Genomic DNA, 19,336 nt, shown 5'->3' with positions numbered 1-19,336 from the left:
TGTATTTATTATGTATACAATATTCTGTCTGTGTATATGCCTGCAGGCCAGAAGAGGGCACCAGACCCCTTTACAGATGGTTGTGAGCCACCATGTGGTTGCTGGGAATTGAACTCAGGACCTTTGGAAGAGCAGGCAATGCTCTTACCCTCTGAGCCATCTCTCCAGTCCCTTCACAAATGTTATAAATGACACACTCATAAAACAGTTTACGTTTGTGTGTCTGCAGAGCTGATGGTGCACGTGTACACATGCATGAGGCTGCATGCACTGCACATGACCGTGTGGAAGACACCGAGTCTATGCCTTGATTGCTCCCACCTCCCCTCTCCACACAGCACTGAGTATGGAACTCTCCAGAGGCCAGCCTGCCAACAGACCAGCATGAGATACACCATTCCCCGTCAGCACTGAGATCACACACAGGCAGCACTGATCTCACACACATAAATGGCTTTTTACATCGAGCTCAGGTCCTTGACACCTGTGCAGTCAGCATGTTTACCAGCTCACTGTAGCTCAGTTGACCCTAAAACATCCTACAATAACTACCATATGCGTATACCTTTATCATATCCAAGAAAAAAATATTTTGGAGACAAAAAGTCTCAAATTTTAGCATCAAGTATTCCATTAATTACCTTTAAGATGTTGGGTAGGTTATTTAAATTGCTGGAGATTCACCTCAAGAGAAATCTAAAATCCTTACAGAAATATGGACTCTACCCAGCCTCACCATGCCACCCATCCCCACTCCCAAACTAAATAAATAACAAACAGAAAACAGAGTCTACAAACAGCCTTGTTAATTGGCTTATAACAAGGATAATACTGCAATGCAATTGGAAAAGAAGAGTCTTTTTTAATATTCATTTATTTATTATGCATACAATATTCTGTCTGAGTGTGTATGTCTGCAGGCCAGAAGAGGGCACCAGACCTCATTACAGATGGTTGTGAGCCACCATGTGGTTGCCGGGAATTGAACTCAGGACCTTTGGAAGAGCAGGCAAAGCTCTTAACCTCTGAGCCATCTCTCCAGCCCCCGAAAAGAAGAGTCTTAAAAGGATGTTAGGTGACTAGGGGATCTCTATGCAAAACAATGTACCGTGACCCTTAACCCCATGCTATTCACAAAAGTAAATTCCAGGGATCAGCAAGATGATTCTCTGGGTTAGGGCACTTGCTGCCGAGTAAGGCAAGAAACAGGACAGAGTTGGGAACCTTACACAAAGGCTGAGGTTGGCACATCAAGAAACCGGCTGAAAGAGAGGGAGCTGGAAAAGCTCCCCAGCCAAGACTGCCAGGAAACAGCAAAGCGCGAACCAAACAAGCCTGTGGGTGCTATGCAGATGGCGCACAAAGGGCACCGCCCTCCTTAGTACTGGCCTGCTGTCTTCTATTACTACACGCACTAGCTGCCCAACTCCTCGTTCTAACACGAAAACCTGGAGGTCTTCACTGGGAACCCAGGGAGCTCTGCCAACAACTGCATCACAGGTGACGGCAGTAAAGACAGCAGAGTGATGACCTCAGAAAACCTGCCCTCCATACAAGCAATGAAGCAGACTAAAGCTCTCCACGAACTCTGGGGATTAATCAGAAGTATAAAGCAAACCGGGAAGTGTGTACTCAAGAGAAGCCACTGTGTAGATGGCTGAATGAATCGGGCACGAGCCCAAGGACCAGAGTTCAGAGTCAGGACCTCCACACTCAAGCAGAGCAGACAGCAGTGTGCTTATAATTTCAACACTCCTACAGAAAGACGGGCAGTAGGGACCAGAGTTCAGAGTCAGGACCTCCACTCCAGCAGAGCAGACAGCAGTGTGCTTATAATTTCAACACTCCTACAGAAAGACGGGTGGTAGGGACAGGAAAATCCTAGGAAGCTCAAGGGCCTGAAGTAGAAACTGAACAAGAGACCCTGCTTTGAACAATGTGGAAGGTGAGGACCATACAAATCATACATGCTGTGCACACACATACCACATCCATATCCCCCTCTCATGGGAGCTTTGTAGAGTTTTAATCTGCCCTATTCCCACGCTCCACAACAGCTCTGAGAGCAATCAGTGAAAACCATAGGGACAGCAGCTGGAGGACGGGCGGGTTAAAGTGCCTTCAAGGCTTCACTCCCGGAGAAATCTAATTTCCTGGAAGATGCCACCTACAAAGCTCTATCATTGTTTGGCATCAAACAAAAGTCATTCCCCAGAGGCAATTGTTGAAAACAAGGGACATTTTCTTTTTCTCAAAAACATTGAAGTTCCTTGAGGTAACGGGACAACAAATGGAACAAATATTTGGGCAACAAAAAGATTAAAAATCTGTAGATTTGATTGTATCTTAACCTCCAAAAATTCCCATCCTTACCTAGTTAACAGACCCAATTCAAAACAAGCTTTCCTAAGGTAAAATTATGTAAGCTAGCTGACATTTTCCTCTTTGTGTTTCCCCTCCATTCGTATTGTAGGGTGATACATGTATAAAATTTCCCACCGTATCTGAGTGTACAGTCTGGGGCTGTTAACATGCGTCCCTACGGTTGTACGATCACTGGGTGACACTCCTCCGTTGTCTCTGCCCCAGTCATCCTATTGTAGTCTTGGTCTTGAGCACTCTCAGCGCCTCCTACAGTAGTGTCAGGATTCTGTGTGACTAGCTAATGTCTCCTACTATAACATCTCCAAACTCCATATCTGTTCAAGAACACTTCAGACTGTCCTTCCTTGTTAAGGCTGGACCTTATTCCAGGGTACGCATTGGGCATTTTATGTTCTTCTAGTCAATTCATCTGTTAATGGGCCTTGGACCGCTTCCAAGTTTTAGGTATTATGAATGATGTTGAAATGAACATGGGCATACATACATTTCTTCAAGACCCTGACCGTAATTCTTCTCAAACGATCTCAAAAAGAGAAAGGAGGAAACTTAATAGAGGAGACTGAGTGTACTTGAGGCTGAGACAGGAAGATGCTCAGTCTAAAAAAAGTCTGTCTGGGGTACATCATGCGGCCATTTCAAAAAACAAATCAAACAACAAGAATCGAGGGAGTGAAACAGGAGCAGGCATCTCAGCACCAACACATTTCTCCCCTTCTAACAATGTTTACTATCAACTCAAATAAACAGTATAAGAAAAGTTTTGGTGTACATTTTCTAACTTTAAATATAATTAAATGTATATGAAGCATTTATGTTTAAAGTCTATAACAACAAATTAAGAAAATAGCTAATGAAATCTGAAAATCCCTTACAATATCTTTTAATGAATTTCTTTCCTATAATGAGGTCTTAGATTTATTATTTTTCTTTTTTAAGTGTATAAGCATTTTGCCCATGTCTGTGGAGCCAGCAGAGGCCAGAAGAAAGCAGCAGAGTCCCTTTGTAACTAGAGTTACAGACAGCTGTGAGCTGCCACATGGGTGCTGGGAACTGAACCTGGGTCCTTTGGTCCTCACTGTGCAAGAGAGGACCTCCACTTCTCTATCTTCTAGTTAGACATGATTTAATGACTTTCTAAAATTTTTAGAGACAGGCTTTCTCTGTGTAGTTTTGGAGATTGTCTTAGACTCACTCCGTAGATCAGGCTGGCCTTGAACTCACAGAGATCCACCTGCTGGGATTAAAGACACCACCACCTGGCTTAATGACTTCTTTGAATCAAAAAGTAAAAACGAGTTCCACAAACCATTTCACGACAGAAAGCAGTGTCTAGCATACCCGCTTCTTCCCGAAGCATCCCTGATAGAGTGCGAGGGATGCTCTGCCAATCACCACGTGAAGACAGCTCTCTGTATCACCCAAATTTTTAAGGTCACAGAGATTTTACAAGGCAATAAATACACCTTTTTCTTTAAAGGACAAACAGAGCCCAGCTATTATCTGAAGATTGTAACTACTGTGGCCACATTACTGCTAACTTTGACTGGAGCAGTTATACAATGAGACTGCAGCCGGCCACAAAAGCCAAGTAAGAGGAAAGAAATGGTTCTAGATCTAAGGCTTTTACTCCTACAAAATGTCACCTCCACCTTATTCTGTGGCCTTGTAAAATTCCCTACAACACAAAGAAAAGAAAAAAATTGATTTTGGTTTCCATGTGGTTTCATATAATAAACTGGCATTTCTACAACAAAGAAGCATCCCGCTAGGAGAAGGAAAGGGAAATACCTCAGTAGGCTCAGCTTTACATGACGTCTAAGACATAAAAAGACCTAAAAGAGAGGGGACCAGATATGGATGTAATGGATTGGCTAAGTGTTTTTTATTATTTAATTAATTAATTATTATGTATACAATATTTTGTCTGTGTGTATTCTTGCAGGCCAGAAGAGGGCACCAGACCCCATTACAGATGGTTGTGAGCCACCAGGTGGTTGCTGGGAATTGAACTCAGGACCTTTGGAAGAGCAGGCAAAGCTCTTAACCTCTGAGCCATCTCTCCAGCCCCTAAGTGGTTTTTTGAATTAGTGCTTACTCACTAGACTTAGAGCAAATGGCCCTGTTAGCAGGGATTGAGACATAAATTAAACACTGAGTTCCAACCCTTCTTTCCATCCCTCCTTTTCTCCCTCCCTCCCTTCCTTCCCTCCTCCCTCTTTCTGGAAACAGGTCTTGTTAGGCAAGGCAGGCTGGCACTGAACTTGTAATCAATCCTCCGGCCTGAGTGCAGGAATGACAGGCACGCACCCCACATGCAGCCTAAGAGGAGCGGCCTGACTGCAGGAACGACAGGCACGCACCCCACATGCAGCCTAAGAGGAGCAGCCTGACTGCAGGAACGACAGGCATGCACCCACACTCAGCACTCCGTCACCCATACTGATCTGCACGTCCATGAGAACCCAGGCTGTCTCACTTCTCCAAGCATTACTGTCTTCAGCTACTCTCCTCTTGGCGATACCCCGAACTATGTGCTAACTGTAACTGTCCAGCTCTTAACTCTCACACACTTTTCCCTCCGTCTACGCAGCCTTCCCCTCCCACCCCAACAGGCTGTCAACCTAGGCCAGGGATGTGAACAGAATTCATAACCCTTCAAGAAGAACAAAGTTCTAAGTCTTTTATTAGTCTATAACTAGGACTTACACTCTCACTAGATTACGAATGTACATGCGGGCACAAAGATTTAGTGATTTGGATACTAATAGAAATTACAGCTATTTTCATTGTCAAGTTAATAGTTATTAGAGACATTAAAATATCATTGTTTGTATTCATTACTGTGTATGATATATTTGTGTCCCACCCTGGATAAAACTACCTCTTATCCCATTTACCTATGTATTTAGATAAACATCATCCTAGGTGCTATTTGAGGATACTACGGATGACAGTCAACTATCTGCAGACTGAGAGACATAGATACCCTTTACTGGGGTGGGGGTCACACAATCTGCCGAAGGCCCAAACAGAACAGTGCTAACCCTTCCAAACAGGAGGGCTCTTCCTGCCCACGCACGCCTTCCCCAGGACATCCTCTGCCCTTCCTGGGGTAAGCTAACTACATCATCTCTGGCTTTCAAGCATCTGGACACGGAAAGGAGCTACACCACTAACTCTGTTGCACCTCTTACCAACTAACTACCTTGCAGTTTTGAGACGGGTTAACTCGTCATATGAGCCTTCTAACCAATCTCATATGAGATGCAAGCATCCTTTCTTGGCGGTTGTTCTGGATAACACTGACAAACACACTTCAGAGATGAACTATGTGCTAAAGCCATCTCTTGAGCCTCTTGGACGAGGATACTTATACCAGGTGGTGCATCAGTACACATTCTTCAGGAAAGGGGCATCTAAGACCAGCTGATACGCGGGTCCCAAATCAGAGGACAAATGTTGGTAGCATATAAAACACATGAGAGTGACTCTTAGGACCCCCTCCTCTTGGGTTTGGGAACAGCCTTTTTCTTCTGCCTTAGAACATGGAAAAGCTCCTTGCACTCCATTTACTAACACCCCTCCTAAAGGTCTCCTCCTCCTCTCCCTCTTACACCTTGTAAAAACTGATGTGGTAGACAAAGGCATAGTGATAGCCATTCCCAATAGATCTTAAAACTCAGTAATCTTCTTGTCAGAAACTTATCCTGTCAGGTGGTGGTGGCGCACACCTTTAACCCCAGCACTTGAGAGGCAGAGGCAGGTGGATCTCTGTGAGTTTGAGGCCAACCTGGTCTACAGAGTGAATTCCAGGACAGGTTCTAAAGCTACTGAGAAACTATGTTTCAAAAAACAAACAAAACACAAAAACAAAAAAGTTTATAAATCCTATTATTAAACTCCAGCTTCTCTGGAGCAGAGCACGTTCACTGACGACCACTATGCTACAGCACTGCAGTCTCTTGCCAACACCACAGGTTATAGTGCAGAAAAGTAACAAAACTGTTACCAGAAAAACAAACTGCATGAAAATCAGAATTAGGAAATAAAACATTTTATTGAAAAGATGTTCAAAAGTTGTACTAATTCTTCTTGAAAAGGAGAGAAACTGACTCAGATTTATAGCAGAAATTAAGGCTGATTCTCATTATCCCATTTCTATAATCCATAATGAGCAAATCCTTCATGCTTTACACTCAGTGTCTTTTGCACGTGCATCTTAAACCACTTCTACAACGATCTATTTGTGTGTGGCATGTGCATGGCCACACATGCCACCGTGTATGTGTGGGGACACGGGAACAACTTTCAGGAGCTGCTTCTCTCCGTCCACGCTGATGTGGGTGTTGGGGACTGGGCTCAGATCAACAGGCTTCGCGGTGAAAGCCTTTATCTACTGAGCCACTGTGCCTCTTATTTGATGTCTTAGCAAAGCTCGGGGGTGATGTCACTTACGGATTTGTCTTTTGTTCACACTGTTCGCATAGTGAACACGCTAACGCTCTACTACCAAACTACATCCCTAGCCTCTGGAATGGAAAATAACCTGGCCCCTCTGCGGCTTATTCCACAGACCACACAAAAGATTACATCATACAACATTATAAGATACAAAGACCAGCTGTACTGGAGATAGGAATGAAAATCTGTATATCTGTATTGAGACAATGGTTTCCCTTGTTTACTGAAGTACTATTCACAAGAGCCAAAAAAATAAAATCAGCTTAAGTTCTACCAACTGCTGAATGAACAAAGAAAATAGGTCATACATAATATTGAGTTAAAGGATGAAATTTTAACAACATGCATAGACCTACTGTACGTTATGTTAAATGTTAGTTACAGAAAGTCAGCTATCACATGTCCTCGCTCTTCTACAGAGACAGAGAATGAAGCAGTGGTCACCAGAGTTTAGCTAACGGGTGCTGTCAGCAGAGTTAGGGTACAAACTCTGATGCTCTGCTGTAGTGGGAGGGGCACAGAGAACCGCAGTCATCTGTATCTCAAAGCAGCTCAGGTGTGAATCTTCTCACCACAAACACACAAAAGATAAACAATGGAGGAGCTGAGAAAGGTCACCCTGATTTGAACGTTACATAATGTATGCTGTCCAATGTATGTACAAAGTAAAACACCATATAGTACCCCATAAGTGTCTGTAACTATGTGCCAACTGAACTACAAATGAGGAGGGTGAGATGGCTCAGTGGGTAAAGGTGCTGACCTCTAAACCCACACATTAAGAGGTGGCCTCTGACCTCCACACATGTGAGCCACACAGGCAGACACACATACACACTAAATAAATGAAGCACCTTTTTGTTTGCTTGTTTTTTGAGATAAGGAGACAGGGTATCTCTATGTAGCCCTGGCTGTCCTGAAACTTACTCTGTAGAGCAGGCTGGTTTGAACTCACAGAGATCCTCCTGCCTCTGCCTCCCAAGTGCTGGGATGAAAGGTGTGTGCCACTACCTTCTGGCTAATGAAATACTTTTCAAAATAGATAAAGTTGTTGGGTTTGATGGCACATAGCTGCAATTCCAGCTCCTGAGGCAGTATCAGGAGTTTAAGGCCAGTATTCAGGACAGGAGATCCTGACTCAATACAAAACTAAGTAAATGATAAAAATAAAAAGCCACTAGAACCAAGGATATCTAGCTCAGAGATGAGATGGCTCACATGGTAAAAAGTGCTTGTCGTGCAAGTCTGAGTTTGATCCCCCAAAATTCACAGGGGAACACGAGAACCTCAAAGTCCTCTGGTCACACATGCATCTCCACAAAAGCATGCGTGCATACACAATAACAAATCATTTTTCCAAGAACCAAGGATTACTTAGATAAGAAATATATAAATAAAACCTCAGTTGTTTTGTCTTCTGTGTTTCAGACAGGGTCTCATATAGCTTAGGATGACCTCAGACTTGCTATACAGTTAAGCTCTGGGATCACAGGTGTACACTACCATGTCTGGTTTAAGACCTCCCAGGGATGAAGCACGCTTGCAATCTCACCATTCAGAAGGCAGAGGCAAATCATCCAGCTTGGATTACTAGTGGATCCCCATCTCAAAATACCCCAGAGCAAAAGCAAACATCAAAGATACCATCAGGATTCTAGCTTCAGTACATTAAAAAGATGATAAAAGAGAAAATACAGCCAGGTGGTTAGGAAAAAGTAAAAAGAAAGCCATGTGGTGTATGATAAACTAACATTTAAATTTTTTGAAGCCTACAGTGACTCTGTAACAAAATGACCATTTGGTGACCCATCTTTACCAGCCAATGTCAGTGCCCTTTACCATATTCTATGACTGTTATTTTGGCAGTTAATCCTCAAACCTAAAAATTATTATAATTTTATGAATACTTAAACCATACCACTTCATATATTCCCATTTACTTCTTCTTTTCATACTTGTCTCCAAACAGCCAAACCCCTAAACATTAGGTCTAAAGTCCATGAATTTCTAAACTTAACCCATGTTAGGGTCAAAAGATTTGCAATTCTAAGTTTACTACCTATTATTGAGCAAACACCTGTTCATATATCAATCCACATAATTACATCAAAGTTTCACTGAAAACTGTTTAATCAAGTAAACTTGCAATTCTTTTTTTAATTAAATTTACTTTTTTTTTTTTTAGGTTTCTCTGTGTAGCCGTGGCTGCCCCAGAACTCGCTCTGTAGACCAGGCTGGCCTCTAAACTCAATCCACCTGCTGCTGCCGCCTCCCAGGGCCTGGATTAAAGGCTGCACTGCCACCAGCAGGTTATTTCTCAAGTTTAGTCAAGGACAGTACAGCTTTCTGACACATCAGGAAACAAGGTGAGGAGGCATCTGTGCAAACTAATTCATATAGGGCCAGCTTGTGAAAGAAAACAGCTTGGCTTGTGGAAAGCAGTGACGTGCCAAGTGAAAACTAACTCAGCCCAAAACAGTCAGCACATCCTTAGTTTCGGCGACTTCAGCTTCTGGCTAGAAAAGCTGCCCTAACTACGACATGAAATGGAAACAGTTTATTGAACTATAAAATGCTGGCAGATTTGGCAGCTGGCTCACAGTTAACACTGCTGCTACTGGTTCGCAGCACTGTGTGACAGAAGCTGAATTGGATCAGACTCTAAAGTGAAGGCCAGATATAAACGAAATCAGTCATCTCCTTCCTTCATACCCTCCCTGCACTAAGACTCTAAAGGGAAGCGCAGATACAACATATGCGTGTCCCCTTTTTTAAAAACTAAAAAACCTCCTGGATATTTTGAGATATCGCTATCTTCATAGAGGATTCTCAAAGTAGGTCCGACTCCTGTATGTGTGCTGTGTTCATGTATGTGTGGGCGCACATATGTGCAGATGAGAACGCATGTGAAGGCAGAGTCTGACACCAGCGGCTTCTTCATCCACGCTCCACTTCATGTGCACTGCAGCACGCTCAGCTGAGCCCAGAGCATGCCAGTCTGACTAGACCAGCTGGCCAGCTGCACTGGGGATTCTGTCTCTGCCCCCCAAGTGCCGGAATTATGAACTGGCCACCAACGCCCGTCTGGCATTTATGTGGGTCCTGGAGACCCAAACTCTAGTCCTCACGCCTGCATGGCAGGGGCTATACTTGCCCGGCCAGCTCACCGGTCCCTAAGCCTCCCTCCTTTCTGGAAGTACTGTATTAATAGCGAGCATAGGAACAGAGCTAGAAAGGGGGCCCATCAGATGGCTGACAGCAAAGGACTGTATCAACAGTCAGTGTAAACGGTTTTCACAGATTTTACATTTTAGACACCGAGAAGTATTCCATGCCTGTCATGGGAAAAGTAAACGGTCTACTAGCCAGGTAAAGATGTAAGAGGAAACAATGCTGTTGTCCTGGCATTAAAAGAGCAGCAAAATACTGTCTTGTTGTGTTGACAATACAACTGGGTTGAAAACTTCTTCCCATATTTTATCATATTATTTAGTTTTTAATTATTTAGTACTTTTCTATAATAACTCTCGGTCAGGCTGAAGATTATTTTAGAACCTCTACACTACAAGAAGATGTCAAAGCTGTGTACTAACAATGAAACAAACCCATACTGTCCACTAGGACAGCTTGTGGGCCTGGCTGTGGTGGTGCACGCCTTTAACCCCTGTACTTGGAAGGCAGAGTTGGATGGATCTTTGTGAGTTCAACGCCAGCCTCGTCTACAGAGTGAGACTGGGGGGGGGGGGGCAGCTTAAGGGTTATATTAAAAAAAAAAACAAATTTTTCAAGATCCATTTTGAAGCAAGCACTAATATTTCCTTACAACCAATGTTTCAATTTATTTACCAATGGCTTTGACATAGAAATATTTCAGAAAACAAAATCTCTATGATTTATAACCTTCCAGATTCTAGTAAATGATAATTTGGGATAGTGTTTTTTAAACTATTTGGTAATTCCCTACTGCCTGTTCGACTTACGGCAGTCTACAATGACACCTACTGGCCACTAGAAATCAGCCATTAGTTCTCTTAGCTAGAGTAGGCTGGTTACATAAGAGAAACACAGAGACACATACACTCTTAAATCAACCCACCTAAAGGCAAAAATTTGTTCACAGGTATTGAAAGCAGGAGAGTATTTCACCTAAAGCAAAAATGTGTTTTCTTCGGGGCCAAGGTAACATCATTCTTGTAAAAAGATAAGACGAGGAATGAAACACCAGCATCATTTTAAACTGTATTTAAGGCGCTAACAAATCCCTCAGTTCACCGGACATTTCAAAACAAATCCTAGTCACCATTTCTTTTCAGAAGGTATTCTGAGAGAGAAAAAACAAAAATTCTAATTTTATATGTACGAACACAAATGACCAAGAGTAGGGGGGGGGGGGATCAGATCTTAGAAAGTTGTCCTAAACATGTAGTTCAAAAACAAGCCCAGAAGGAAGAGACACTTCCCAATACTATGCTAATCCTCACCTTCTGACTTGAAGGCATGTCAAGAGCCTACCCTTCAGCAATTTATAGCGCTGCTTTTAAAATTGTATCCCAGTCTTCTCAGACGAGTTTTCCAATGAGCTATACAAGCAAAAGCCCTTCCACAACACACGCTGAGAGGGAGTTTGTTTTGGTACTGTATCCCACCATTCAGACCGTGAATTTACAACTCACAACTAGTTCCTCAGACTTAACGAAGCAAATCACTCAAAAGGTGGCTCTCCCCTGTTTAGAGTACCGTCTTATTTTCACCATCCTTAGCATCCATATATGGGGGGCAAGTTGTCGACCAACTAACTTACTGTCCGTTTTCTAATCCGAGTTTACCTTCCTCTCTGGATTTAGAAGGCTCTCCACTTTGCTGGAGGTTAAACACTCTATCTGTTCCTGCGCTGCAAAGCAGCCAATGCGTGTACTACAAAACATTTCGCCCATCTCGAGCTTAAACGTCGTGTCGTGTCTCAAGCCAAGTCCTTATTTGGGATAAGCGCTTCGTGACTACTCCTGCCTTCACGCTGTCCTCCTCCTCCAGAGCCTGCCTGGGTAGGAAAACACGGGAGCCAGCGACAACAAGAAAGTGATCACGTCTATCAACGGCTTGCAAGAGCTCCTCTTCCATGACGCTCGTTCGAGTTTTTCGGGGGGGAGAAAAAAATAACTGCCAGGGGTTACATAATGTACCAGCCGCTAGTTTGTAGCTCCGACCACCAAGAAACCTCTTCCTCCTCCGCACCCTGACAACAACCCCGAGGATTTCACTCAGGTGTCTGCAAACGCCGCGTCCTTCTCTAGCCTGAGGCTTCCTGCAAGAAATCCCTTCAGCCCTCACCGCCCGCGCCCTGCTCCTGCCTCCTTCCCCACCCACACCCTCGTCGCCCTCTCTAGGCCCCCCAAGTCGCCCCCACGACACTCACTGAGCCCCAAGCCGCCTCCTCCTCACGACCCTCCCGGGCTGGCTACCGGGTGTGCAGAGCTCGGGATCCGCCCCCCGCCGGCTCCCGCGACCGCAGCCGGAGTTGACACCTCCTCCCCCGGCACCGTACGCGTCCCCCACCTACCTGTCACCCCGCAGCAGCCTAGGACTTCCCACCGCCACCGCCACCGCCACCGCCTCCCGCAGCAGCCTGCCAACTGCAGCACAACAACCGGCCCTCTCATTGAGTGGGCCGGCGCGCTCAATAACAGCCGTTCCCATTGGCCGCGCCGCCGCCTCGGCCCGCCCTCCGGTGCGCCGCCTAAAAGAGTCCGCCCGGGAACAAGGAAAACGCGCTTTTCTTACCCGTCTCCTCAGCGTCCCCGAGCTCAGTCGGATGCTGGCTGCAGGGTGTGGCAAACGGTCTCGATGTCCAGTTTTTCTTACGCCGTCGTCTTTCTCCCTCGTCTGGGAGCCTTGCGCCGTGGTAGGAACGCTTATCGACTCCTCCGCTTTCCTGCGGTGAGGAACGCTCGTCGACAACGTCCGTTTCCGGTTGGCTCCGTCTGGAAGGTTGAATAGTGAGTGTCCTGAGAGGTCAGATTGCTGTCAGGTAATTTAGGGAGCTGGTGGGTGACCTCTGGGTTAGGAATTATCCAAACTGGGTCCAGGGGGAGTGCAGAAGTGATGAGAGGAACCGGGAGGAGGGGAGCGCTGCGGCCGAGTGCGGCCGAGCTGAGCGGAGGCGGATGGAGGAGGCCCCGATGGTTATTATAGCGCTTCAACCCCAGACACCCGACCTCCACTCCCGCCGCTGTCACCCGCAGTTTCCTCCTCGCCTTCTGGATTTTTTTTGGGGGGGGGGGGCGGGTAAAGAACAGTCCCCGATCCGAAAATGCTTAACCTAGAAAAATTCCACCAGATGCCTCACAAAATCACGTCCATTGCATATTCCTACGGTTACGGATTGGGTGCCAAAGTAATAACATTTCAGTCGGCTTTTCTTATATTTTTATGGTCATCTCAGTATTTGGATGAGGGAAATTTCAGTTATATACGTGAAAGCCCTGTGAAATTACACGGAGTGGAAGAAGCATCCCGTAGGGCAAGTCAGCCAACACGTCCTGTATTAGAACAAGCCACCTTGGGTGGAGGTAGATCATCACCTGACCTCTAAGTTGGCTTCTGACATAAGCAGGTAGCGTTTCAGTTTTCCATAATTACACGTTTGGTCTTTGTTGAGTTTATTTCTTTACTGTCCTTACATGAGCGATCCTGCAAGGGAAATGATTTCCCGCCGTCGAGTGCTCAGTACAGTGTAACTCACCTTTCCCGTGGTGTGAGAGAACCGGTTCCTTTAAGGTGTCCACTGACCTTTATGTGGACGCGTGCACACACAAATCAATGAGGCTTTAAATAAAGATTCCTTTGAAAAGAGGAGTCAGGCATATGCACAGGACTGTACTTGTAGCACTTGGGAGAGAGAGACAGAAGAATTGAAAGTTCAAAGTCATCCCTGAATACATATCAAGTATTCATATGTGGTCAGACTGAGTTAGGTAAATAAAACAGTGTTCCTGTAAGATGGGGTGGCGCCTACCTCATTGATAAAGTTATGTGTGGTTCGTTCTGAAAAAAGTCTGATAAAACATATTCCTTGTCATATACATACAGAAATTTCTCTCAAGTAGCAATGTCCAATAGGAACGTAATGGAAGCCATGCATGTAGTATTAAATTTTCTAGTGGATGCTAAAAGTAAGAAAAAAAGTCATCTAATATATTAAATGTAGTCTCATTTAAAGATATATTCTGAAACCAAGCATGGTAGCACACGCCTTTAATCGTAGCTCTTGGGAGGCAGGGGCAGGTGAATTTCTGAGTTCAATACCAGCCTGGTCTACAGATTGAGTTCCAGTACAGCCAGGGCTACACAGCAAAACCCTGTCTTGGGGATATATATATATATATGTATTCACGCACACGGACACACATATAAACACTCTGTATTACTAATGAACTGTTCTACATTTCATACTGTCTTAAAATTTTTTGTATGTTATGTATACAGTATATCCATATTATTTACATAAATATAAATACTTGGTCTGTGCTTGTATTTTATAAGGTTGAAAAGTATATTCATACACCAGATAATTCCAAAGACACTTTAGTATTTTCTTATAAATGAATTTGCTTTGGTACTTGGTCCTCTCCCAGGGGACCTGAGTTTAGTTCCTAGTACCCACACCAGACAGCTCATGACCACCTATTATTCAGATTTAGGGGATGCAATATCTTCTCTGGCCTCCCTCTCATACATGCATCTCACACACACACACACACACACAAATAAGGTCTTTTTAAAAAGTTAAAATTCCAGGTTCCTTAGCTGCATAGCCACATTCCAGAGGTTAGTGGCTACCTAACAAGACAGCACAGATCCAGGAGAGGAATTGGTGGCCATAGGTATCCAAATGTTCTTTTTGTTGTTTATTTACATTTTGTTTTTCCAGGCTGGCCTGGAACTCAAGAAATTCACCTGCCTCTGCTTCCCGAGTGCAAGGATTGAAGGCGGGTGCCCGTACACCCAGCAAATGTTCCATTTTCTGGGTCATGACGGTTTTTCCAGAACAGTTGTGCTCAGTCATAGTCTCACCACTTGGATGTGAACATGGAAGGCACACTACAGTGTGTTCTCTGCATTTCCCAATCTTGTTTACTTAGGTAATATTGCATTTCCCAATCTTGGAAGGTAGATTTTTATCCTTGTTTTGTGAGGCAATAGAAGTCCAGAAAGCTTCAGGGGTTTTCTTGCATTTTATAGCTATTAGTGGTTCAAAAAAAGATGATTTTAAACTCTTTCTTTGAACATTTGAGATTTTCTTGTTTAATTTATGGCTATTTTGAAATAACAGTAACCCCAACACTCCAGAGGCAGAGCAGGCAGATAGGTCGCTGGAACTTCAAGGCCAGCCTGGCTTCAGGACAAAAGCTCCAGAGAAATCACATCTTGAAAAATGGATGACAGAGAGAGAGAGACTAGTTATAGCACTGACTTACTGCTTAGAGTCTCATTGTCTTCATCTATAAAAAGTGTTTGGTTGTTTTTATTTTGTTTTGTTTTGGTTGGGTTTGTTTGTTTTTGTGAGACAGAGACTCTCTACACAAAGCCCTGACGGTCCTGAAATTCACTATAGACCAGGCTGGCCTGGAAGAACTAGTATATTTTTATAAAAGCTCTCTACTCAGAATTGTCAGGTATTTATCGTTTTAAAAGCATTTCACTTGACACATCCTCATCAACTTTGGCTCTCTCTTTTTCCCGTAGACATGGCTGCTGGGCATGGACACGGGCAGGGGCACGGGCATGGTCACGATAAACTGGTCCTTCCAGATCACACACAGTGGAAAATAGAAGGGACACCGCTAGAGACAGTGCAGAAGAAGCTGGCCGCCCGGGGGCTGAGGGACCCGTGGGCTCGGTAAGATGAGTCTAGGCGTGTCCTTCTTGCTCTGGGTACCGGGAGAGACGACTCGGCGGAGGCTTCTCCTTCCACCCTGTGGGTCCTGGGGAAAATGGCTCTATTTTTGTTTTGTTTTTGTTTTTGTTTTTTCTTTTGAGACTGGATTTCTCTGTGTAGCCCTGTCTCTGTCTCTTAGAACTCTGTACACCAGGCTGGCCTTGAACTCACAGAGATCCACCTGTCTCTGCCTCCCCAAGTGCCCAGCGAAAAATGGCTTCTTAGCTTTAGTTGGGATCTTACTATTTCATAAAACTTACGGTGTGAATCTTTTCCATGTGTCTATTGAACTCACATCAGTCTTGAGGTAATTTATGCCTTTATAATGATGAATCTTTTAGAACACATGTGATTTATGACTTTTTGAATTTTCAAGCATTATTTCCTTTTTATACATATCCTGAATATTTTGTTGAATTTATTTATATTTCTGGTACTATCATAGGTGTTATTTTAAATCACTATTTGTAGCTCTGTTATTGACAATTAAGATTGTAATTAATTTTCACATACTGACTTTTTATATCCCATTTATTATTTAGCTAAATTTTTGCCCTAGTAAACTTTTTTTTTTTTCCCAGACAGGGTTTCTCTGTAGCTTTGGTGCCTGTCCTGGCCTAGTAAACTTTTTTTTTAATGTCTTTTAATTTTTTCTTTTAATAATGATCATTTTGTCTACAGAGACAGCATCACTTTGTCTTTCTCAGACTGTAAACTTCCCTTTATTCTTGCGTGATTGCAATAGGTAACATGGAAAAAGAAACCAAAGAATTTTAACTTCTTTTGTTTTTTTCCCCTGGTGGCTTTGCAGCAGATCTCACCAAGTCCCTCGGGCTAATGTGAACAGTAGTCGTGGCTTTCAGCCTCTGAGCGCTGGGCTGGAGGTCTGGACGTCACTTCAGCTTCTCCTTCCTGTTGTAAAGTCAGTCGCCCCATTGTCCCGCTTGTTCCTGCTGCTGGTTCAGCCAGCATTCTGACCTCAGCCTCCTCACTGGCTGGACTGGAAGGACTTAGCACACCCCTCTCCTGAGAGCGTCTCTTTTCTGTTAATGTGCTGAGTTATCTGTACAAACTTCCAGATACTAAACCATATTGCTTTTCTGGGCTGAGCCCTGTTTCTTCGTGATAAATTATTTTTGTTTTGTACATTGCTGGTTTTAATCTTCTAAGATTTTGTTCAGAACATGCAACAGGCCCAGTGTGGTGGCGCACGCCTTTAATCCCAGCACTCAGGCAGGTGGATTTCTGCAAGTTCCAGGCCAGCCTGATCTAGCTCCTGAGCTCCACAGCCAGAGCTACTTCTAACGTCTTTGTGTAGTTCTGGCATCTAAACTAGTTTGATTTGTTTCCATNTAGATTGTCTGTACAAGAAGACATTTCTTCCTGTAGATTGTCTGTACAAGAAGACATTTCTTCCTGTAGATTGTCTGTACAAGAAGACATTTCTTCCTGTAGATTGTCTGTACAAGAAGACATTTCTTCCTGTAGATTGTCTGTACAAGAAGACATTTCTTCCTGTAGATTGTCTGTACAAGAAGACATTTCTTCCTGTAGATTGTCTGTACAAGAAGACATTTCTTCCTGTAGATTGTCTGTACAAGAAGACATTTCTTCCTGTAGATTGTCTGTACAAGAAGACATTTCTTCCTGTAGATTGTCTGTACAAGAAGACATTTCTTCCTGTAGATTGTCTGTACAAGAAGACATTTCTTCCTGTAGATTGTCTGTACAAGAAGACATTTCTTCCTGTAGATTGTCTGTACAAGAAGACATTTCTTCCTGTAGATTGTCTGTACAAGAAGACATTTCTTCCTGTAGCTCTCAGCTTTCTGTTCAGAGCAGTCAGAGCAACCAGAGCAGGAGCTCAGTCTCCTGAAGCTGAGGCTGTGAGCCCTTGAGTAATAATGCCAGCTGCGCATCCTTCTGTGCCAAAATAGATTAGACGTCAGCATGCCTAGTATTTATGACAATAATGTTGGGTAGGTAGTAGTCAACTTTGAACAGAAGGTCAACTTCATATTTTATATGTGAAACTTGGTCATATATTCTTACTTCTACTCTGCCCAGAAATATTCCCACTATGACTTACATTATTAAGTAGTCTAGCTTTGGAGCAGATGTGGTGGTGCATGCCTGGAGCTTTACAGCTCAGGAGACTGGAGCAGTATTGCCACAGCTTGGCCTGTATAGAGAGATCCTGTTTCAAAAACAATGCCGGGCACAGTGGCTCAGGCCTTTAATCCCAGCACTTGGGACACAGAGGCAGGGAGATCACTGTGAAGCCAGGCTGGCCTATAGAGTTCTAAGAAGCCAGGGCTGCATGATGAGACTCTGTCTCAAAACAAACAAACAAAAACAAAACAAAACAAAAACCGAAAAGATACTAATGTAGCATTTCAGTATTTTGTCTCGGAGAATTGCACGTGATTGTCATTTTTCTCCTCCCTTCCAGCAATGAGGCCTGGCGATACATGGGCGGCTTCGCAGAGAACATCTCCTTCATGAGTGTGCTGTTCAAAGGGTTCAAGTGGGGGTTTGCTGCCTTTGTGGTCGCAGTAGGGGCTGAGTACTTCCTGGCCTCCCAGAATGGTGATAAGAAGCATCACTGAAGGCAGCACCTGGGCTTATCTCCTGACTTCTCTCTCTAGCGTCCTTGGCTTAGTTAAGTTAAGAAAGAATGGCTTAGTTAAGTAAAGAAAAACTTTGTTTTGTCTTGTAATGCTTAAATAAAGTTGGAAGGAAAAATGTAATGTTTGTACCTGTAATTCCAGCTCTTGGAAAGCTGAGGCAGGAGGATCATGAATTCAAAGTCAGCTTAAGCTACATAGTGAGGCTGTCACAATAAATAAATAAATAAATATGCATGTGTACACGCATATGTGTGTATTGGACTTTGTTTGGAATGGTGGGTGTTGGGGGTACCAGCGGCAGTGCATTCTGCATGCAGCCACCTAATTCAACTTAACAAATGTATTCCAAGAGTTACCTACTGAATCTAGTGAGCCTGCATGTGTGTAGGTGTGGAGCTGTCCATTGGGGCTTAGATAACAGAGGCGCAGAACCCCACCACCACCAACACCAATAAAAAAAAAAAAACTGGCCGGGTGGTGGTGCAAGTCTTTAATCCCAGCACTCGGGAAGCAGAGGCAGGCGGATCTCTGTGAGTTCGAGGCCAGCCTGGTCTACAAGAGCTAGTTCTAGGACAGGCTCCAAAGCTACAGAGAAACCCTATCTTAAAAAAAAAAAAAAGAGGAAGAATAAGAAACTGGAGAGATGGCCCAGCAGTTAAGATCTTTGGCTGTTCTTCAGAGGACCTGGGTTTGAGTCCCGGCACCCCGTGGTTGCTCACAACCTGTGACTTCAGTCCCAGGAGGTTTGACATCCTCTGCTGGCCTCTCTGGGCTCCAGACATCCACAGACATACATGTCAGCAGAACACCTACACGTTTAAAAAAAATCATTTTAAAAAAGATTTTAGGGGACTGGAGAGGTAGCCCAGGAGTTAGGAGCACTGGCTATTCTTCCAGAGGACCCAGGTTCAATTCCGAGCACTCA

General features: G+C 44.0%; 2 protein-coding genes across 25 annotated transcripts in view; one reads left to right on the top strand and one right to left on the bottom strand.

The window, feature by feature from the left end:
• Positions 1 to 12,757, bottom strand: part of Hycc2 (hyccin PI4KA lipid kinase complex subunit 2) — a 48,912-nt gene extending 36,155 nt beyond the window's left edge. For 19 of the 21 annotated variants that reach the window (XM_050159324.1, XM_050159326.1, XM_050159329.1 and 16 more), the window contains exon 1: positions 12,404 to 12,517. The gene's annotated coding sequence lies outside the window, so the exon portion shown is untranslated. The other 2 variants (XM_050159331.1, XM_050159325.1) reach the window with 2 other exon arrangements.
• On the top strand, positions 12,659 to 18,657 carry Ndufb3 (NADH:ubiquinone oxidoreductase subunit B3). 4 transcript variants are annotated; one of them, XM_050159350.1, is made up of 3 exons: positions 12,659 to 12,855; positions 15,589 to 15,742; positions 18,234 to 18,657. In XM_050159350.1, exons 2-3 carry the CDS (start codon positions 15,591 to 15,593, stop codon positions 18,388 to 18,390), a joined length of 309 nt encoding a protein of 102 aa, XP_050015307.1. In that variant the 5' UTR covers positions 12,659 to 12,855; positions 15,589 to 15,590; the 3' UTR covers positions 18,391 to 18,657. The 4 variants fall into 4 exon arrangements, with proteins under 4 accessions (XP_050015307.1, XP_050015306.1, XP_050015304.1 ...); XM_050159349.1 differs by having other exon boundaries at positions 12,660 to 12,839; XM_050159347.1 differs by having other exon boundaries at positions 12,663 to 12,871.
• The last annotated feature ends 679 nt before the right edge of the window (positions 18,658 to 19,336 follow it).

Source organism: Alexandromys fortis, unplaced genomic scaffold, assembly GCF_014885135.2.
Source record: "Alexandromys fortis isolate MF-2015 unplaced genomic scaffold, M_Fortis_MF-2015_v1.1 scaffold_65, whole genome shotgun sequence".
NCBI classification, from domain to species: Eukaryota; Metazoa; Chordata; class Mammalia; order Rodentia; family Cricetidae; genus Alexandromys; species Alexandromys fortis.
Note: the sequence above shows the minus strand (reverse complement) of the source record. Positions and strands in the feature narration are given on the sequence as shown.

Coding starts and splice junctions, on each gene's coding strand:
- Ndufb3 (XM_050159350.1), top strand. CDS start 15,591: ATGGCTGCTGGGCATGGACACGGGCAGGGGCACGGGCATGGTCACGAT. Junction 15,743..18,233: donor CTGAGGGACCCGTGGGCTCG/GTAAGATGAGTC, acceptor CCTCCCTTCCAG/CAATGAGGCCTGGCGATACA.